General features: G+C 37.5%; 1 protein-coding gene across 1 annotated transcript in view; it reads right to left on the minus strand.

The window, feature by feature from the left end:
- Window positions 1–2,189: 2,189 nt before the first annotated feature.
- Window positions 2,190–24,155, minus strand: part of LOC110840910 (uncharacterized) — a 50,537-nt gene continuing 28,571 nt past the window's right edge. The window contains exons 4-10 of the mRNA XM_087350704.1: window positions 20,814–21,740; window positions 16,351–16,482; window positions 14,850–14,969; window positions 11,742–11,831; window positions 10,138–10,308; window positions 8,578–8,748; window positions 2,190–3,716 (exon numbers count right to left, since the gene is read on the minus strand). Coding sequence (XP_087206830.1) covers window positions 2,922–3,716; window positions 8,578–8,748; window positions 10,138–10,308; window positions 11,742–11,831; window positions 14,850–14,969; window positions 16,351–16,482; window positions 20,814–21,740 — 2,406 coding nt within the window. The 3' untranslated portion in view covers window positions 2,190–2,921. The remainder of the gene's footprint in view (window positions 3,717–8,577; window positions 8,749–10,137; window positions 10,309–11,741; window positions 11,832–14,849; window positions 14,970–16,350; window positions 16,483–20,813; window positions 21,741–24,155) is intronic.

Genomic DNA, 24,155 nt, shown 5'->3' on the forward strand with positions numbered 1-24,155 from the left:
GAAGAAATATTATATCAGCGCAGTACGTTTAAGCTGACGACAGCATCCTCGTGAACTTGACTTGCTCCATTCAAAGGCACGCTACCAACATTTGTAGAACTAAATCTATCCATAAATCACACCATTACAGAGAGAATGAGCAGAGTCGTAGTTAGGCATAGAAGGGTGAGGGCGGGGACCGCGTGCAGAAATTTTGAAAAACATTTCGAAATTTTCGGAAAATTGAAAAATGCTGTAAATTGCCTAAAATGCGCACAAAATCAAAAATCTTCGAAATATTTGAAAACATTTTGAAGTTGAAATTTTTCAGTTTTGTGAGTTTTTTAGACAATTTCCAGCAATTTCCTTTTTTTGAATATATCGAAAAATTTAATTTTTTTTCAAACTCCTCCCAAACCGCATAGTGCCGGAACCTGTCTCTGTCGTACCCCTTCTCTGACAAACTCGGTCTCTGATGGTCTCCATACACGATACGGTCTCTGTTGCATAGCCCGTGTTCGGCAGGGACCGAATGAGGTAGACTTACTCCGGCAGAGACCGCATGCGGAGAATTTTGAATTTTTTTCTTCAAATTATTCCAAATTTCCGAAAAATCATAAAATGCTGGAAATTGTCTAAAAAAAGCACAAAACAAAAAAGTTGAAGATTTTCAATTTTTTTTCAAAATTCTCCCCACCCTTATCGTACCGGAACCTGTCTCTGAGAGACGCGTACTCTGCCGGACTCAGTCTCTAAACTGTCCGGTCCCTGTATGACTCGATATCTGACGTGCCCTCTCAGCAAAGCCAGTGTCCGGCAGAGACCGTGTGTGCTAGAGACCTAGTATGACAGACCGATTAGGGCGGAGACCGCGTGCAGTGTATTTTGATTTTTTTCTCTCCAAATTTCACAAAATTTTCGAAAAATGCTGGAAATTGTCTATGAAGCGCACGAAACTAAAAACGTACAATTTTTGAAAAAAATTGAAATTTTGAAATTTATTGAGTTCTGTGCGCTTTTCAGACAATTTCCAGCAATTAAGTTCTTCGTAAATTTTTAATTTTATTTTCAAAACTCTCACCACTTACTCATTTTCTATACACAACAGCCGATTCACAGCACTGCCAAGTTTAAGCTGCAATTGGCTTCAAAAGTCTCAAAGGACAATAAAGTGAACGTCTCCAGGCTCACCAGTAGCGTCGTTTCTTATTTGAGACTGCTATCCCACGTAAAACATCAACCCTACCCTTGCCTTCCTGGGAAGCGGAGTTACATGCTCGCCGACCTAAATCCCCGCCCACTATCAAATTACCCAAAATTCCCTTCCGCACTTACTAGAAAGAGTCGAAGCAGCAACCGTACGAGCGCCTGGCACGTCACTGGGATTAGCCAGTGACCTCAACTAAACAAACTCCGCGGCGAAGAGTGTGGAAGGACGGTTGCAAGAAAGACAGTTTGTGAGTCATGACTTGCAGTTTCCAGTCACACGCGGAGCACCTGCTATCCGAAATGAGAATTAACCGCGACTTTTCTCAGACTTAGTAATTCTGCTCCGTACCGGTGGAGGTTCCAGAAACCGGCCACACTGAGGTTTCCCGTGGCAAATGCCGTGACTGTAAGCCGAATTTAAGTAAGTCACGACCACTTCCTTCCACACCATAACCAATTCATTACTCGCTCACCAACACGTCGTTCAACACTCATCAACCGAGCCACTAGCAGCAGCGTCGTTAAATAAACAGCACACACAAAGGACCGTGAAGTAAACAAAAGAACGGCCTTAAGTGTATCCTGAGAGGTCTGTAGTAGATGTGCACCTCAATCCGGAAGTCGTGATTTGAATCCGTAGGTTTCCTGTGTGGAATTAAAATTTCGCTGGTTTACAGTCCAGGGCCCACCACGGCCTTTCCCACTGTCGCAATGCCTCAAAATCGCCGTTGCTCTCGTAGAAGAAATAGGAAAATTAAAGCGAGCCATAAAAAGATGGCTCATAACCATGTTCACCAATGGACCACATGAATCCACACTCAAACCTCCCACCCTGTTTCATTAAGATCCATCTACATCTAGATCTTCAAAGTGGTCTCTTCCTTTCAGGTTTCCTAAAAACTTTGTTGTAACAGCATAAACCAAATACAAAAATAACAGACGAACAGGTCCTACATTCCAGCATGGAATACTTTTAGAACAGGTTCTTGGTGATTCTGAACTGGTCTTAGCATTCATTTATTGAAAGTGCAACTGCGTTACTCTAGATGTTACATCACTCCTACAAAGATACAAACACAGCAAATAACACATTGTATGTATAATCAAACACAAAGTTTATCAACTTCCTTAAGTACCGATTTTCTGCTGCGTACTTAACTATTTATGCTGCCAACAACAGCAAAAAACGTCATATTTCAGGCTCCCAGAGTAGCAAGTATTAGACGACCATCTTCGTGAATGTAACTAAGGTGCACTTCCTTTGCTCATTATCATTATCAGAGCAAAAAATAGTTAGCACACAGAATTATTCAACACTCATTAACAATAACCACGAAACCAGTCTAAACCACGCGGTAACGGGCAAGCGTGTTTACTGTAAGCCGGCTGAGAAGACTGCAGCTCAGATTCGTACTGGAACAGTGAACTACCCTCATTCCACCTCACACTGCGCTCGCAACTTTGGACCGGCCAGCCGCGCTGAAATCCTTGCAGCCGGATGATAGCCCCGTTCTGCTTCGCACTCCTCGCCCGCGGACTTACTGTCAGTTCAGCCGATTAGCAGATAATGACAACATAAGGGGCAATATTAAAAAAATGATACAGAGGAAACAAAGTGTTACAAATTATAAACACAAAAATTAATTTTTTCACTTTTTGAAAAATTATAAGGGGTGTTGGAGCTCCATGTTACATGCTCTAATGATTGAATGATCTGTCACACACATCACTGGTTATGAATGTAATAAAAGGTGTTTCTTCAGACTACTCTTCTGAGTGAATGATTTATTACACACGTCACAGGTATATGGACGCTCTCCACTGTGTATGACTTGATGTCGTTTCAGAAGATGCTTCTGAGTGAATGATTTATTACACATGTCACAGGTAAACGGACACAATCCACTGTGTATCATTTGATGGTATTTCAGATGACGGTTCTGAGTGAATGACTTATTACACACGTCACAGGTATATTGACTCTCTCCACTGTGTATGACTTGATGGTGTTTCAGATGACGCTTCTGAGTGAATGATTTATTACACACGTCACAGGTATATTGACTCTCTCCACTGTGTATGACTTGATGTTGTTTCAGATTAATCTTCTGAGTGAATGATTTATTACACATGTCACAGTTAAATGGACGCTCTCCACTGTGTATGACTTGATGTTGTTTCAGATGACTCTTCCGAGTGAATGACTTATTACACACATCACACAAATATGGTCGATCTCCACTGTGTATGACTTGATGTTGTTTGAGCTGACTTTTCTGAGGGAATGACTTATTACACACATCACACGAATATGGACGCTCTCCACTGTGTATGACTTGATGTTGTTTCAGCTGATTCTTGTGAGTGAATGATTTATTACACATGTCACAGGTAAATGGAAGCTTTCCACTATGTCTGAGTTGATGTCTCTTTAGATCACTTGGAAAAGCGAATGTTTTACTGCATACATCACAGGAATTGGGATGTCCCCCACCATGCTTAACTTCATGTTCTTTCTGAGGACTCTGCTGAAGAAAAGAGAAAAGAATTATGATAAACTTATCACAAAAAAGAAGAATGAGTTTGAAAGCAACATGATAGGTTTTTCTACCAAATCCCATTACCTGACCCAAAGTTAGTGGAGGGCATGCAAGAATTTGAAGCCCACATTGCAGTTTACAACAGTTAATTCACTGAGGTATGTGACATAATCTGGAGCCCCTGACCTCAAACTTCAGCCCCCAATTTAACATCATACTCAAACAATAAATGCCAAGTCACTCAGTTATCTTGGTTCTTACTCTGTACCAGGTTGGATCTGAATTCCATAGTAAACACATTTTTTTACACAGTGGGACAGCTACATGTACATTTGTTGGTTCAATGACTTGATGGCTACTTACGGCAAGAGATTAAATATTTTGGAGCCCCTGAATTCAACCCATGGTCTTCCATCGTATAATGTGTTCTATCTTTGAATGGTAGGTCACTGTTTTAAAAGGTAAGCACATAAACTTGGCAAATATATTACTCTATATGCAGTGGCAAAGGAAGATGTTAATGTGCTAGCTCATTTAGTTCCTTGATAATTGTAACAAAAAGTTGGGTTTCTTGTCAGGCCTGAAGTCCGACACATATCAAATGGACTCCTGAATGACAGAATGGTACTTAAGTGGTTCAAAATTTTTTTTCTCTAATGCACAGAATAGAAGAAAAGTCACGTATGCCAACTATCCCTGGATTCTCATCCTATATCATAACATATATACTCAAGTTCTTTGTATCCAGCCAGACTTGTTATTAGAAAACCTATAGCAAAATGATTGGGCTTTCTGCAACAGGCAAGCAAGAGTTAACCAATCAGAGACAAAGTATCATGAAGTGGGGATATATGAAGTCATGATTTGCTAATGCGAATATAAATTCAAAAAATTAACCTAAATAAATAAACCTGATCTTTAGTTTTCTCTATTTGTCACTACGAATTCCAGCACATCTTCATGCCTTAATAAGTAACAGAAAACAAATAAAATTATCTGTTCAGATGAAGTGGTGTACAGTCTACAGTAATAATGACTGTTCCAATAAACCACTTTCCAAACTTTACAGTTGAACTACCAAGATGATCACTTCTTAAAAGTTTTAATTTTTATAAAAACATATTTCTACCAATTTCAAGTTCAAAACATTTAGAAGAAACTTTAAGTCTTTTCTTTATCGGTCATTTCTTGGAAGAACGGTCTATGTATAAAATTAACAAAACATTTACAATTTATCCACACACTGCAGAAGCACTTAAAGCAAACATTTGACAATTCATTTCGGCAATATCCCAAGAAGAGCTCCATCGAGTATTTTGAAACATGCTAATGAGGTGTGAAGCTTGCTTGCTTGCAAGCACAAGGAAGTCACTTAGAACATCTTTTGTGATTTAAGGTAAGAGCAATTAATGTAATAACATGTCTTAGTGACGAGAAATATTCGTAGTTCGCTGTTACTAGCGGCACTGTAACTGATTTGCGGGTCACCCACCAGAGGAACACGCACAACACCCGACCACATCAACAGAGCGCCTGCCGACCACGCAGTGCAAGCCCGACCGCAGCCTCATAAATTGTAGACCTGGTACATTTACATCTATCCTAAATAAGATCTACTGTGAGTACAATCTGGTAATTCAGCATACCATATCCTTACTTCAGAAGGAAGGGGTAGAGACTGAGTATACTGCGAAAACAAACACAGTGCTCTGAATCTATCTGTAGAATAATTATCAGGATCTACAAATGTCTGAAGATCGTCTGTGATACGATTCGTAACTTAGACACAATTTCAATTTTTCATTTGGATGGACAGACACACACATGAGGACAAATGACACTTTAATGGACATATATCCTGTTCATCCTCCATAACTTGATTTGTTATTGGAATAGGATGTTCCTCAATTTTTATGTCCGATACATCCTCCGCTTCTACTCTGATGACCTCATTTCCATCCTGAGACATATCACTGTCTGAACGAGGTTCATCTTTCACCGAACCCATACAGTTCTGTAAAACCACCATACACATATACAATTATTGTGTTGCAGAAATGTTGTTTTTATAAAACACTTACCGAAAAACAGCATGCCTGTATGGATACATTTGTACATACATACAAACAGATAATAACATAAATAAAGTTTCTCAAAGCACCTAGTATGAAGATGGTTGTCTTCTGCGTAATCTGACAGAAGTTTACTGATGTTTCAGAGGTGCTTGCTGCCTCTGTCATCAGGTCAATGACACCTTCACCTTGATGAAGTTATATCATTCTAATTTACAAAGTAACAATGAGATTGTCCCGCACTGTAGTTATGCGGTCTGAGGCATCATGCTTCGGACTGGCGATACGGAATGCGCGCTGGTTCGAGTCTCGGGGGAGAAGAAATTTTCTCATGATCTATCGACCAGTGTATGGGACTGGTGCCAACACAGCATCGTGAGGAAATTGGGGAGCTACAATGAGTAGTGTATTCCGGTCAGGATAGCTAGCAATGGCTGGAGGTTCATAGTGTTGACCACACATCATCCTATATCTGGTTGGATGATCGTTCGCCTCTGCTTAGGCATGTGAACATGAGGCCAGCAGTCAAGCTAGTCGGCTTTGGCTCTCTGCAGCTGTTACGCCACGGATTTAATTTTAATTTAACAATGAGATTGTATGAATGGTAGATTTATGCTCAACAATATTTAATTTTAATGAATATTATTTTACGTACACACAAAAATAATATTCTTTGAGATGTTACTATACAAAGAAAACAACAGAATTTGTAGGGACAATTTTATATATAACTAGCTAGATGGCTTATGGAACCTTAAGGTTCATCACTGAAGTAACCATGCTCCATGACTTGGTCAAAAAAATCCAGTCTCCTTCAACTCCTATCTCCCATAGATCCCGCCTGAGATTATCCTCCCATCTACGTCTAGGTCTCCCCAGCGGTCTCTTACCCTCAGGCTTCCCAACCAATACCCAGTGAACACCTCTTGTCCCATCCATGTCCGCTACGTGTCCCATCCATGTCCGCTACGTGTCCCACCCATCTCATTCTTCTTGACTTAATCACCCTGATAATACTGAGGTAGTAATACAAATTTTTTAACTCATTAGTATGCAATTTTCTCCATACCCCATCGTCTTCCCTACTAGGCCCAAATATCCAGCTCAATACCCTATTCTAAAACATCTGTAATCTATGTTCCTCCCTCAGAGTGAGAGATCATGTTTCACATCCATACAAAGCAATTACATAAAAAATCACCTACCAGTGATACAGCAACAAGTTTAACCTTTAAACGATGGGGATTGAAATGGCAAAGTGGTAGTAGGCCTACGGAGTTTCTTTTGCAGGTTTTTAAACTTTTGTGCACGCTCTAAGCAAAACTTTAATATTATCTAAAGTAAACATGATAAATCGACGAAATAAAAGCTATATTTATTCGAATAGAAGAGAGAACACATAGTTTTTTTTAAAAATGCAGTTAATATCATAATTACCTACATAGGCCTTAGTAACATTACTTTCTTCCTTGGAAGCTCATTCGATATGGCAGAAGCCATGGTTGTGAACTAAAGAACACACAGAAAAATTTGTTTCCCCTACTACAGTGGATACACATTCTTTTCACAGATCATGCCGAGAAATGTGAGAAGCTTTGATTAGGGGATCTGAAAACGAAGCCGAAACCCACTTGATAATAACAATGTTTATTGCTGTTTATGGTTATATTTCCCTGGTTGACAGCTCATGTTGAACTTGTCAAAACCCTAGAGAAAGTGATTCAATATTTGCAGCCCCTAAAAGAGGCCAAAAGACGTAGCCAAATCTACTTACAATGTTCCAAGTTTTGTGTTCCGCACAGAGAACGTTCGTAGGGCTGAGTACACAACTTACGTCCCAGACAGGGAACGCTAGTAAGATAAAAGTTAATTAAAATTTGCTTATATCTGAAGTTTCAGATGGCTCTGAGGGACGTATATCTGTTCATCATTCAATATTAACCCTAATAATGAATCATGTGAAGGAGAAACTTTCAGACAGTAACCCAATGATTCAGCTTATCCTTTCCTTTAGTAAAGAGTAATGCACACTTAAACCTACTGGAGAACACTACATTTGATGGAAAGTGCTGCTAGTCTAAAATTGTCAGTAAATGACAACGAATCACTCAAAGACAGGAATACTGACAATGCATTTTACATTTGATAGTGTCTAACAATTGATGTAGCATTGTCCATCCTAAATACCTACCATTAAATCAAGTGTGTCTTAAAAAGATGCAGTCTTAAAATGAAGGCAATAAAATACTCCAGAAAATTAACAGTGTCCAACATAGTCACATAACAAATCAACTAATATTACATTTTTAGAGGGTCATCGATTATCCTGTTAAAGGTCCTTAATGGAAATGGCTGGTCTATGCCGCTGTAGTGATACACGCCGCAACAAGGTTAAAGGAAGAGAGAATGAAAAGGTAAAAAAGACGGCTGGAGAAAACCTTCAAACATTCACAGACCCACAAAAATGAGCACAGAATTCAAAGGGAAGAAATAGCATCAAAACAAGGCTTACTGGAAAGTCTGGACAAACTATCAACGTGTTGTGTTGCAACATCTGTTTAAAACACTTCTTGTATTTCTCAATATATAACATCACACATCTTAAGATAAATATAACACAAAACAGAAGCTACATTCGACAAACAGTAAGCAAAAATACAATTCCTTTGCACTAGTTTGCAACGGACACTTCAAGATCTATTCAGCAGAGCAGATTTGCTTCATGTGGACAGACAAATGGAGATGCAACGTGAATAAACAATGCTCACACAACTGACCTCAAGCTCCGCCGTTATTACTGGAGATGTTATCAGAAGAGGATCCTCCTCCTCTATCACACCTCCGACATCCTCAAATTTGATATCGATGATTTGATTGTCATCATAAGAAGACTCGAGACACGTTTCACCATAAGAATCAGGTACAACTTTCTGTAAATTGATGGAGGCCTGTAAAATAACCATACTCATTATGAGTCTTGACTGTGCTCTCTCACTGCATGAAATGGAATAATTATCAATACAATTGGACTGAATCAAATTAATAGCAGCTGCAGAACTTCATTAAAGGAGCCTGAAGATGGTGGAGTGTATTTACTATTGCTGTATTTCTTTACATGATCCGTCACTTGATATTTTAAAACAAGATCATTACGATCTGGGAACTACATCTGCTCTGGTCCCATAAGTGGAACTAATCCAAAGAGATTAATAAGACTTTTCTATGGGACCCAATAGAATAGGTAATTTCACCAGCTCTCAAAATATTGCAGTTCTGTTTTAGAACATCAAAAAATGGACAAATTCCAAAAAAACAATATTAAATTACAGTAGCTGTTTGTTAAAGATTTTCTTCCTTAAACTATCAAAACCATTACTATGAAAAGGATTTATCCAATACAATTATCACTTTAATAGTATAGTCTCCATGTAATATGAAATCAACGACATCTACTTCAGTTTACTTGGCATGTTCATGCCAAAGCAGTGACAATGGCTCAGCTGATTATGTCTTGGCTTTAGTAATCAGAAGGTAAAGCACATATTAAATGGTCAGAAAAAATTTTGTTACAGGGTTTATTCGATAGTTACATGTACACACTAGTAATAAAGTGCACACAATAATGAAATTACATTTTGTATGTTTTGGACAGAAATACTGAGCAGAGCATCACATTAACATTCCTCCCTCCTTGCCCACTTTATAAATGAAGTCAAGTTAATTCTTAAATATTTGATTTCATTAAATATGTGCCAAACCAATACAGCAAAGGAGAATATTTGGGTCTACAGAAACAAATTCAAAAACAAGGCAGAATATGCTATGACACAAATTGTCCCTTAATTAAAAGTCTCCATGGCTGCAAATTTATCTCCTGAACAAAGGTTATTATTACACACTCAATTTTAGCTTTCAATATGGAAAGAGTTAATGATACTTAACAGAAGTGACAACACTGTTCTAATATATGGGTACAATTTGCATCAACTTACAAAAGAAATAAAAGATAATCTTAGAACATTCATAGTTCCTGTGAATTGTATAAGAAATTCAATAGCATGCAGTATTTTGAATACAAAGCCCACGAATTATACAAGATTTACGGGATACATTTGTGTAAAATATTTCTCACTTTGGTCAATGTTTAATTTCACATGTTTTAAAACTGATGCAACACATAATTAAAATGGTATTTCACAAACACTGAGCAATAAAATTCAGTCCTCTGGCACCATTTTGCAAAGGACACTTCAAAATCCATTCATCAGAGCGGAATTCCTTCATGTGGACAGACAACTGGAGATGCAATGTGAATAAACAATGCTCACACAACTGACCTCAAGCTCCGCCTTTATTGCTGGAGATGTTATCAAGAGAGGATCCTCCTCCTCTATCACACCTCCGACATCGTCAACTTTGATATCGACGATTTGATTGTCTTCATAAGAAGACTCGAGACACGTTTCACCATAAGAATCAGGTATACCTTTCTGTAAATTGATGGAGTCCTGTAAAATAATCATACTCATAAGTCGTGACTGTGCTGTCTCACTGCATGAAATGGAATAATTATCAATGCAATTGGACTGAATAAAACTAATAGTACCTGCAGAACATCGTTAAAGGAGCCTGCAGATGGTGGAGTTTATTTAAAAATGCTGATTTTCTTGACATGGTCCATCATTTGATATTTTAAAACAAGATCAGTGCGTTCTGAGAACTACATCTGCTCTGGTCCCACACGAGGGAGTAATCCCAAGGGACTAATAAGACTTTTCTATGGGACCAACAGAATAGGCATTTTCACTTTAAAACAGCAGCAGATCCAGCTCTCGAAATATAATGGTTTTGTTTTAGAAAATCAAACTATGGACAAAGTCCTGAACAACAACAAAATTCAATCATAGTAGCTGTTTGATAAAGATTTTCTTCCTTATAATTTTCAATACCATTGCTATGAAAAGGATTTATCTAATACAAATATCACTGTAATAGTATACTCACCACGTAATAAGAAATCAAAGACATCGACATCAGTTTACTTGGCATGTTCATGCCAAAGCAGTGGCAATGCCTGAACTGATTATGGCTTGGTTTATGTAAACAGAAGGTAAATGCACATATTCAATGGTCACACAATATTGTGTTACAGGGTTTATTCGATAGTTACATGTACACATTAGTAATAAAGTGCACACAATAATGAAATTACATGTTGTATGTTTTGGACAGAAATACTGAGCAGAGCATCACATTAACATTCCTCTCTCCCGACCAACTTTATATATGAAGTCAAGTTAACTTCTTAAATATTTAATTTAATTAAATATGTGCCAAACCAATACAGCAAAGGAGAATATTTGGGTCTACAGAAACAAATTCAAAAACAAGGCAGAATATGCTATGACACAAATTGTCCCTTAATTAAAAGTCTCCATGGCTGCAAAATTTATCTCCTGAACAAAGGTTATTATTACACACTCAATTTTAGCTTTCCATATGGAAAGAGTTAATGATGCTTAACAGAAATGACAACACTGTTCTAATATATGGGTACAATTTGCATCAACTTACAAAAGAAATAAAAGATAATCTTAGAACATTCATAGTTCCTGCGAATTGTATAAGAAATTCAATAGCACGCAGTATTTTGAATACAAAGCCCACGAATTATAGAAGATTAACGGGATATATTTGTGTAAAATATTTCTCAGTTTGGTCAATGTTTAATTTCATATGTTTTAAAACTGATGCAACACATAATTAAAATGGTATTTCATAAATAGTGCCCAAGATAAATTCAGTCCTCTGACACCATTTTGCAGAGGACACTTCAAAATCCATTCACCAGAGTGGAATTCCTTCATGTGGAGATGGACAAGAGATACAAAACACGAAATCCTACGTATTTCTTAAAAGTGCATAAAAATGTGAAACTCACCTCATGTTCAGACTTTATTAATGGAAGTTCTCCTAGAGGATCCTCCTCTTCATGTGTATCTGCAAAATCTTCAAGTTTTATATTCATGATCTGCGAAAGAAGACGTTACACAAGTCTCATTCTATGAACCAGGTACAACTTTAGGTAAAATTAAGTTATGCAAAACCTCCAAATCCGATACTGATCATGACCACGTTTTGTCCACTTACAATTTCAATGTAAAACATAATCATAACACAATCAGATAGGATAGAGCAAGGAAAGATAACCTTTTTGGGTGACAGGTAACTTGGAGGAGCTGATAATTACAGTAAGCATAATAAAATAGCATCTATATATATCTGGACTGAAACAATTAGATTACAACTGTTAACTCATGTCCTGTAACAACACCCTCAAGAAGAACTAAACAAATTAAACATTTAAAATGGAATGTTTAATTTCTTTACTGAACTAAGCCTGCTGAACAGACTAGTCCCCAGGCAGTCAAGATATTAGCCGCATATACGGAGCCCACAGGTTTACAGAGTCAGTTCAAAGAGCCTGCCACTGGTTGCTAACCTTAGCCACAAGGATCCAGTCCTTGTGCTCATTAACGTATTTCTTTAAGAACTATTTCAATATTATCCTCCAATCTCCTCATAAAGCAGTCTTCTCCAGTCCCCATTATTTCCTTCACTGTTCCAAATATTGTGATCTGTACCCAACAGTCAAAAAGCATCAATGAATTTTCTTCCCCTAACCCTTTATAGCTGAAGTCGTCTAAATATCATTGAATAATTCAGTCAATACCTGCCTCAAAGAAAAAAGCACACATTCGCATTACAAAGATCAATTAGTTAACACGTACTGGAAGCCATCTGTAATAAGAAGGCAGCGGCGGTAGCTTGTTTAACTTCAGTGTCATGTTCAAGCGCTGGAAATGCCCAAAAATCACATGGAGCAAGATCTGAACTGTAGGGTGGGTGTTCTACAGGTGGTCCACCGATGTCTGGTATCGCCTCCTTCGCCACATGCACGGCTGTGGAGTCAGTATTAAAACCTCCGACTCTGGGTCCTTCATAAAAGCTCAATATTTATTAATAATGGAAAACCTACTAAAATGGTACATGGTACCACAAAAGGTTTCAGCACCACCACGTGGATCATCAGGCTACTTTTTAGACTTATAACCTATATACGTCTAATAGTTATTGCAGAAATCGCTTGATTAATAGACAGTTTGTATTCTTAAGGTGCCTGGAGCCAATGTTACAAAGTATTATTAACAGACCATGTGCTTCAATGTGTCGTTGAATCTCACTAAGCTCGAGGATGCTGGCGGCTCACTCGGTAGCGAAAGTGTTCTTAAGAGTTTATATTGAGGTAGGAGTCGGTACATTTTTACCAACTCCGCAGCCCTGGCCACATGTGCAATATGTGGTCATGCATTGTCTTGAAGCAGACACCACCTTTACGTTGTGAATTCCGGTCACTTCTTTCTGAATTGTGTTCCCCAAATGAATTTTAAGTGTATTTGCATAGTAAACACCACTCACACACAGCTTCTGAGGTAGGCAGTGGTGAAGAATAATGCCCTTTGAGTCAGAAAACAATATCAGCATCACTTTTCCAGATGATGGTGCTTGGTCTCCCACTTTGATCGCCTTCAACCACCCTTTTGTATCCACCTTTAAAATGGTTCAACCACTGAAACATTCTAGCTCGGCTCATTCTTTCTGCAACACCTTTAACATCTCTTCACCACTTTTTCCGAGCTTCACACACAATTCTATTGCACATCTCTGCCTTAAATCATATGAAATGTCTTTCTGTTCCACGACTGCAAAACAGGTATTTTCTACAAGAGCTTTCACAGACACACACGATTTGGAAAATGACAATATTTGTATTAATAGCTAAACAAAACAGAACACGTGCCATCTCGATGAAGGCAACTGAAGATGAGCAGTGTTGCTAATATGATTACTTTTCAAACTCCCCTTGTACCTAGGACATACAGCATGACAATATGCCATGATACACAAAGCAGTACACTTCCCCACAATAGATGACATATGAAACCCACAAGACAAACTGTAAGTGCTAATGCACCACATAATTCTTACAGAGATTTAAATATATATACATATATATGAATTATTTTTTACATATATCTTTGCAGATCTTATTTACTCCACAGACATCTATTATCACAGAAGATTGTATCAACGGAACACACAGCAAGAAGCAAGATCACAAAATGCAGTAAACATATCTACTTAGGAGGAACCATACCAACCCGACAACATACGAGCATCCAGCCTTAACACGAAGACACAACAAAGCCACAGATGTTTGGAGTTCAGTGGACACTAACAGTGACAGACATGTAATATGAGTATGGAATTGGAAATATATTTTTCACTTACACCAACTGTTGCATGTAACCGTTTTAACCAATTTTAACAAGTGACAGTGATGTAGTAGTAATTCAGTGTATATAGGGACATATATTATAACCCAATAACACAATGATCAAACTACCACTTCAATACCATTACAGTGTACATAACCAAATAGTTTGTGAGAACAGACACGTTTACTTTAGCTTGTGCTGTTAAAGTAACGAAAGAAAAAATAAAATGGGCAGAGATGTAATTTATAAAGAATACTTCACACCAAAATATAAGATTCTGTCAAAACAGATTTATCATAAGAATTGTAAGTGGAAACATAATATGAATATCAATCTAAAAAAGATGTAAAACAAATTAAATGGAAAATGGAAAGAAATTCTTAGTTGTAAAAATATCCAGTTAAACACAATTATTACTATTGTTAATGTCTCTCTAACACACATACACATGCATGAGTGTGTTCGCGCATGCACACATGCTTTCAAACAAGATACAAATATGTACACTACCCAATTCAGACTGTAATTTTCTATTATTCTTACAGGTCTGGAGCACCACAGGAGCAAATCAGAGTTAGGTTATAAAGGTACAGCAATGTTCTCTCTTTATAACTGTTCCACAGCTAATAATAACTCATATTGTAAAAACAAACAAACACAAGCATGTGTAGAAATGGGCATAAAAAATCTCATCTGAAAGCAAGGCTTACCTCAGTTTCATCTTCCTTTATGGAAAGTGCTGATTGAACATTAACCTCATCAGTTACCATGGCAATGCAATCTTTTTCACTTACATCATCATTTTCCATTTTGATTATATCCATCTTCTGCTGTAAAATTAAAACCAACTTATAAAATTGTGTTAGATATCTCAAAAATTGAGGGAAATAGTTGTACTCTGAATAATGCATGCCTGACATAACAGCTAAATATAAAAAAATAAATACAAGTAATTTAAATGCACACTCTGTGTGCTACGCACGGTATTCAATGCTGATTTCAATCACAGTACACATTGAAAGATATATATGAAGTGAAGGGCGCACACAATGAACTTCACTCAGGTATCCTCTTAATCTACATATCTCAAGAACCTAACAATATTGTGTAAACGCTACAAAGTATAAATCAAATAAAACGGAATTTTATGAAACTCTGATCCAATTTTCCACAAATATGCGTCCCCACAAAGCAGTCAAAATCAGTCACCACTCTGAAGGTTAACCGAACTCGCAAATGATGAAAAGGAAGCAATCGAAATACAGCTACCCAAGAAATCGATTGTTGATACGACTTAGAAATATTTTCAACATTTAAGAAGTCCAGTATGTGAAATGGTTTAAAAAGAGAAAGGAAACGTCTAGTCAGTCAATTCACAGAATATTTATAAAAGACGATATAATGCTACATGGCCAACATTTGTAATTAATAGTTTATAATATCTTCAGACAAACCACATCTTTCCAATTTATATTACTCGAACTATGTCGATCTGTTGCCAACTTACGGAAAGATGAAACTTAAACACAAGATCGTGAAAGTTATATGAGAGACGTCCTATTCTTTCCTATCATGCATTCGAATGGTTTAAATGGTTACGAAGTACACTTATTACAACTATTTTCACTGAATATCACGGTTGAGAGGTTAATATTTCTGCTTCGTATTCGGCAGGTCCCAGTTTCAAATCTAGGCCCAAAGGCTGGCTAACAAGCTAAACAAGGAATATAGAGAAACCGGGAATATTATTTAAAAATTAGCACACAAACTATAAGTTTACATTATAAATTACACTAGTGACCTCAAGTGTTCATCATCAGTGGCAAGAAAGAAATCAAATCATATAATGATGATCAATATAGGTTCATAAGTGAGCCCCTCAGCCAGTCTGAATAAACACACTTTAAAGCCCAGTGGAAAACAACCACCTGCTTCAACAGGCAGTAACTTTTCATTTGCTATTTATGGGTTTTGCAATTTTCTAGCTGTCCAAAGCAAATATTTCCTTAAATAGCATTAACCAGTTGATCCTTGTGATGAAGTGTTGTGCTGCCTTTGAAGTATGGATTGAATTATAAAATGTTATTTAGATGACCTTGGCTTCAAAGTCATGGGGGTGGGGTTATTTAATAAAATTATAAATTTTAATCCAGTATTTCTTTTGCCAATATTGTACTGCATTCATCAATCCTTGATTCTTACACAGCTCACCTCTGTGCATGGTGTTGCCTTGCACCAGTTGATAGCTATTCGAGCCAACCGATCTATAAGGACTTGTGCACAGGTTATTGAAGCACCTGCTACTGACTGAACAAATTTGTAGATTCTTTCAACCACAGGAAACTAGTACGCTGCAAGAAGAATACTCAATTATTTGCATTCTTTGTTCAAAGCTGGAGGTCACATTCTTCCACCACTTTGTCTATACATTTCATTTCAAAATGTTGGTGTTCTGGGTTAATACTAAAAACAAATACACCATTAATTAAACACAGCATACATAACTTCTATTTCACATCTAACATCTTTCCTTGCAAAGAGAAACATTCTTGATTTTTAATTTTTCCCCTCATTTCCTGTTACCATGTGCCCCACCAGCAGCTAATGACTGCAATGTCTTTTATGATCTCAAGATTTAACAGTGACAAAGTATAATGCATTCTTGCCAGGCTGCCTGCTGTGTCAGGCGGTTGGATAGAGAAAACACCAAACTTTTAAGAACCAACTTTGTCCTCAGAGTATAGAAATTCATTACTCTGAGGATGAGCACTGTTCCAGCTGTGTACATCATGGCTGATGGCAATTCTAGAAGTTTCATGAGATGAGTCTGTGTGACAGAATATGGATAATTATGATGCAGAGACAGAAGATTTTTGTAATGTTTCCAAATGCAAAAATAGCGCAATGGAATTCAGCAATGTTATGGAGGGATCAGAAAAAGTTGACGAGGGAAGTGGAAGATAGATCGCAGTCAGAACAGCCAAAACTTTAAAGATAGAAGGTCGTCACCGAAGCCATGGGCAAGGGGACACTGATCGGGCTACTGTTAACAGGTAGGCGCTGAGACGATGACTCCTATAGTAGGGGTAGATTATGAAATCTTCAAAATTTACCCAACCAAATTGTTGAAAAGTTAAAGTGAACTAGCCTGAGTCAGGAATGTAATGTTTGAACAAATGTAAAATTTCTGTAGTACTTAGTGTTAGAAATAAATGGTGTATAAACTTAGGGAACAAGTTGTAGCCTCATGGAAGAAATATTATATCAGCGCAGTACGTTTAAGCTGACGACAGCATCCTCGTGAACTTGACTTGCTCCATTCAAAGGCACGCTACCAACATTTGTAGAACTAAATCTATCCATAAATCACACCATTACAGAGAGAATGAGCAGAGACCGACTGAAGCAGAGTCGTAGTTAGGCATAGAAGGGTGAGGGCGGGGACCGCGTGCAGAAATTTTGAAAAACATTTCGAAATTTTCGGAAAATTGAAAAATGCTGGAAATTGCCTAAAATGCGCACAAAATCAAAAATCTTCGAAATATTTGAAAACATTTTGAAGTTGAAATTTTTCAATTTTGTGATTTTTTTAGACAATTTCCAGCAATTTCCTTTTTTTGAATATATCGAAAAATTTAAATTTTTTTCAAACTCCTCCCAAACCGCGTAGTGCCGGAACCTGTCTCTGTCGTACCCCTTCTCTGACAAACTCGGTCTCTGATGGTCTCCATACACGACACGGTCTCTGTTGCATAGCCCGTGTTCGGCAGGTACCGATTGAGGTAGACTTACTCCGGCAGAGACCGCATGCGGAGAATTTTGAATTTTTTTCTTCAAATTATTCCAAATTTCCGAAAAATCATAAAATGCTGGAAATTGTCTAAAAAAGTCCAAAACAAAAAAGTTGAAGATTTTCAATTTTTTTTAAAAATTCTCCCCACCCTTATCGTACCGGAACCTGTCTCTGACAGACGCGTACTCTGCCGGACTCAGTCTCTACACTGTCCGGTCCCTGTATGACTCGATATCTGACGTGCCCTCTCAGCAAAGCCAGTGTCCGGCAGAGACCGTGTGCGCTAGAGACCTAGTATGACAGACCGATTAGGGCGGAGACCGCGTGCAGTGTATTTTGATTTTTTTTCCAAATTTCACAAAATTTTCGAAAAATGGAAAAAATGCTGGAAATTGTCTATGAAGCGCACGAAACCAAAAACTTACAATTTTTGACAAAAATTGAAATTTATTGAGTTCTGTGCGCTTTTAGACAATTTCCGGCATTTAAGTTTTTCGTAAATTTTTAATTTTATTTTCAAAAATCTCACCACTTACTCATTTTCTATACACAACAGCCGATTCACAGCACTCCCAAGTATAAGCTGCAATTGGCTTCAAAAGTCTCAAAGGACAATAAAGTGTACGTCTCCAGGCTCACCAGTAGCGTCGTTTCTTATTTGAGACTGCTATCCCACGTAAAACATCAACCCTACCCTTGCCTTCCTGGGAAGCGGAGTTACGTGCTCGCCGACCTAAATCCCCCCCCACTATCAAATTACCCAAAATTCCCTTCCGCACTTACTAGAAAGAGTCGAAGCAGCAACCGTACGAGCGCCTGGCACGTCACTGGGATTAGCCAGTGACCTCAACTAAACAAACTCCGCGGCGAAGAGTGTGGAAGGACGGTTGCAAGAAAGACAGTTTGTGAGTCATGACTTGAAGCATCCAGTCACACGCGGAGAACCTGCTATCCGAAATGAGAATTAACCGCGACTTTTCTCAGACTTAGTAATTTTGCTCCGTACCGGTGGAGGTTCCAGAAACCGGCCACACTGAGGTTTCCCATGGCAAATGCTGTGACTGTAAGCCGAATTTAAGTAAGCCACGACCACTTCCTTCCACATCATACCCAATTCATTACTCACTCACCAACACGTCGTACGACACTCATCAACCGAGCCACTAGCAGCAGCGTCGTTAAATAAACAGCACACAGAAAGGACCGTGAAGTAAACAAAAGAACTTATTTACATTTAAATAAATAACTCATATGTTAATTAATTTATTCACAGAATAATGGAAAACAAAACTTAAGATGCATAAAATAAGATCAACAGAACACATACTATAATAATTTAAAAACAGATGAATAAATTTTAAAAACAGATGAATAAATGAAACACTTGCATTGAAATATAAAGTAGTTTTAAAGGAAAAACCTGAAGATGATGCTACGCATCGAAACATGTAGTAATGAAGGCACAGTATTGTAACATTGTAGTAACGATGAATAGCGCAAATTTTAAATTTTAACATCTGTAAGTAAAGTTTGTGTATATGACCTGAATTATATATTTTAATTATAAAACACAAACATGACGCATTTAAACTATAAACACATTGTATGTATAATCAAACACAAAGTTTATCAACTTCCTTAAGTACCGATTTTCTGCTGCGTACTTAACTATTTACGCTGCCAACAACAGCAAACAACGTCATATTTCAGGCTCCCAGAAGACAATCATCTTCAACAACAAAATATTGCTTGCGTTCAGCTGTCAGATAACTCGAGTTCCTCCACAGAGTATGTGGACCCAAAATGACATACTGTAATTAAAAATCAGTTTAACACATTAACTCTGACCTCTGAATGTACAACTACATGCTTTATGTACTGTCTGGAGTATGAAGAAATGTCTGTTACATAAACAATTAATCTTCCTATGGGAATTCTTTAAAAATACATAAACAATACAAAATTCCCAATCTTATTTTCAGCCAAGGCTCTGGGTAAAATTACGCACTTACATTTTACTCATAAACTAATAAGTCTATTGTGTTTACCATTAAAGATTACACAGCAAGTAATTTTATCAAGATTAACAACATATTATGCACAGAGGAGCTAAACAGAAAACAGAGGAATATAACTCAATAAAGAAGCACTGTCCTATTAATAACAAAGTAACAACCAGTGGCGGCTCGTGAGTCTGAGCAGTGGTAGTGCTGCGCATAGCAGAAAAATCAGAATAGTTTTTCAACACATAACAATATAAATAAATTTACATCAGGAGAAAAAATATACGTGCTCAATGATGTTTTGACTATTTCTAAGTTTGGAAGAGGGTGGCCATAATTTTTTACATCACTTTTTTCAGTCAAAGACAATTTAGAAAAAGTAATTTGCTGTAACTAAGGTGCACTTCCTTTGCTCATTACTATTATCAGAGCAAAAAATAGTCAGCACACAGAATTATTCAACACTCATTAACAATAACCACGAAACCAGTCTAAACCATGCGGTAATGGGCAAGCGTGTTTACTGTAAGCCGGCTGAGAAGACTGCCGATTCGTACTGGAACAGTGAACTGCTCTCACTCGACCTTGCACTCCGCTAGCAACTTTGGACCAGCCAGCTGCGCTGAAATCCTTGCAGCCGGATGATAGCCCCGTTCTACTTCGCACTCCTCGCCCGCAGACTTATTGTCAGTTCAGCCGATTAGCAGATAATGATAACATAAGAGGCAATATTAAAAAAATGATACAGAGGAAACAAAGTGTTACAAATTATAAACAAAAAAATAATTTTTTCAATTTTTCAAAAATTATAAGGGGTGTTGGAGCTCCATGTTACATGCTCTAATGATTGAATGATCTGTCACACACATCACTGGTTATGAATGTAATAAAAGGTGTTTCTTCAGACTACTGTTCTGAGCGAATGATTTATTACACACGTCACAGGTAAATGGACGCTCTCCACTGTGTATGACTTGATGTTGCTTCAGACTACTCTTCTGAGTGAATGATTTATTACACACGTCACAGGTATATGGGTGCTCTCCACTGTGTATGACTTGATGTCGTTTCAGATGACTCTCACAAGCATATGATTTATCACACATGTCACAGTTAAATGGACGCTCTCCACTGTGTATGACTTGATGGTGTTTCAGCTGAATCTTCCGAGTGAATGACTTATTACACATGTCACAGTTAAATGGACGCTCTCCACTGTGTATGACTTGGTGTTGTTTCAGACTACTCTTCTGAGTGAATGATTTATTACACACGTCACAGTTAAATGGACGCTCTCCACTGTGTATGACTTGGTGTTGTTTCAGACTACTCTTCTCAGTAAATGATTTATTACACGCGTCACAGGTATATTGACGCTCTCCACTGTGTATGACTTGATGGTATTTCAGCTGACGTTTCTGAGTGAATGACTTATTACACACATCACACGAATAAGGACGCTCTCCACTGTGTATGACTTGATGGTATTTCAGCTGACGTTTCTGAGTGAATGACTTATTACACACATCACACAAATATAGACGCTCTCCACTGTGTATGACTTGATGTTCTTTCAGATTATTCTTCCGAGTGAATGACTTATGACACATGTCACACAAAAATGGACGCTCTCCACTATGTACACGTTCATGTATCTTCAAATCATGAGGGAATGGATACTCTCCACTATGTGTGAGTTGATGTCTCTTTAGACCACTTGGAGAAGAGAATGTTTTACTGCATACATCACAGGAATTGGGATGTCCCCCACCATGCTTAACTTCATGTTCTTTCTGAGGACTCTGCTGAAGAAAAGAGAAAAGAATTATGATAAACTTATCATAAAAAAAGAAGAAGAATGAGTTTGAAAGCAACATGATAGGTTTTTCTACCAAATCCCATTACCTCACCCAAAGTTAGTTGAGGGCGCGCAAGAATTTGAAGTCCACATTGCAGTTTACAACAGTTAATTCACTGAGGTATGTGACATAATCTGGAGCCCCTGACCTCAAACTTCAGCCCCCAATTTAACATCATACTCAAACAATAAATGCCAAGTCACTCAGTTATATTGGCTCCGAATTCCATAGTAAACACATCTTTTTAAACAGTGGGACAGCTACATGTAAATTTGTTGGTTCAATCACTTGATGGCTACTTACAGCAAGAGATTAAATTTATTTATAGCCCTTGAATTCAACCCATGGTCTTCCATCACATAATGTGTTCTATCCTTGAATGGTAGGTCACTGTATTAAAAGGTAAGCACACAAACTTGGCAAATATCTTAATCTAGATGCAGTGGCACAGGAAGATGTAAAACTACTAGTTCACTTAGTTCCTTGATAATTGTAACAAAAAGTTGGGTTTCTTGTCAGGCCTGAAGTCGGACACATATCAAATGGACTCCTGAATGACAGCATGGTACTTAAGAGGTTCAAAAAAAATTCTAATGCACTGAATAGAAGAAAAGTTACATATGCCAACTATCCCTGGATTCTCATCCTATATCATAACATACACTTGTATCCAGACAGACTTGATATTAGAAAACCTATAGCAAAATGATTGGGCTTTCTGCAACAGGCAAGCAAGAGTTAACCAATCAGAGACAAAGTATCAAGAAGTGGGGATATATGAAGCCATGATTTGCTAATGCGAATATAAATTCAAAAAAATAACCTAAATAAATAAACCTGATCTATAGGTTTCTCTATTTGTCAATAAGAATTCCAGCACATCTTCATGCCTTAATAGGTAACAGAAAACAAATAAAATTATCTGTTCAGATGAAGTGATGTACAGTCTACAGTAATAATGACTGTTCCAATAAACCACTTTCCAAACTTATAGCTGAACTACTAACATGACCACTTCTTAAAAGTTTTAATTTTTATAAAAACATATTTCCACCAATTTCATGTTCAAAACATTTAGAAGAAACTTTAAGTCTTTTCTTCATCGGTCATTTCTTGGAAGAACGGTCTATGTATAAAATTTACATAACTTTTACAATTTATCCACACACTGCAGAAGCACTTAAAGAAAACATTCGACAATTCATTTCGGCAATATCCCAAGAAGAGCTTCATCGAGTATTTTGAAACATGTTAATGAGATGTGAAGCTTGCTTGCAAGCACAAGGAAGTCACTTAGAACATCTTTTGTGATTTAAGGTAAGAACAATTAATGTAATAACATGTCTTAGTGACGAGAAATATTCGTAGTTCGCTGTTACTAGCGGCACTGTAACTGATTCGCAGGTCACCCACCAGAGGAACACACACAACACCTGCCCACATCAACAGAGCGCCGGCCAACCACGCAATGCAAGCGCGACCGCAGCCTCATAAATTGTAGACCCGGTACATCTATCCTAAATAAGATCTACTGTGAGTACAATCTGGTAATTCAGCATACCATATCCTTACTTCAGAAGGAAAGGGTAGAGACTGAGTATATTTCGAAAACAAACACAGTGCTCAGAATCTATCTGTAGAATAATTATCAGGATCTATAAATGTCTGAAGATCGTCTGTGATGCCATTCATAACTTAGATACAATTTCAAAATGTATTCATCAGAAGACACTTTTTTCATTTGGATGGACAGACACACATGAGGACAATTGACACTTTAATGGACATACCTCCTGTTCATCCTCCATAACTTGTTTTGTTATTGGAACAGGATGTTCCTCAATTTTTATATCTGAGACATCTTCAGCTTTTACTCGGATGACCTCATTTCCATCATGAAACATATCACTGTCTGAATGAGGTTCTTCTTTCACCGAATACATACAGTTCTGTAAAACCAAAGTACACATATACAATTATTGTGTTGCAGAAATGTTCTTTTTATAAAACAGCATGCATGTATGGATACATCTGTACATACAAACAAACAGATAAGAACCACAAATAATGTGGTTAAAAAGAGGCTTACCTCCCATTCATCCTCTGTTCTTGGAAAAGTTGATAGTGTGTAAACCTCATCAATTCTCAAGCCAACGGAATCTTCTACACTCAGTTCATCCACATCATTTTCTGTCTTGATTTTATAACAATTCTGCTGTAAAAGTATGAGTTAAACATAATTCCTTGAGATGATATGCATTAAATTCTGGTATAAACTGCATGAGAATCTACAATACAACATTCTGAAATAGAATATGGGGTGCCCTCAAGCTAATACTGAGTATATTCAGGATAAAATTG

Source organism: Zootermopsis nevadensis, unplaced genomic scaffold (assembly GCF_977971745.1).
Source record: "Zootermopsis nevadensis isolate Lab colony 2312 unplaced genomic scaffold, Znev_1.0 Znev_ptg000017l, whole genome shotgun sequence".
NCBI lineage: Eukaryota > Metazoa > Arthropoda > Insecta > Blattodea > Termopsidae > Zootermopsis > Zootermopsis nevadensis.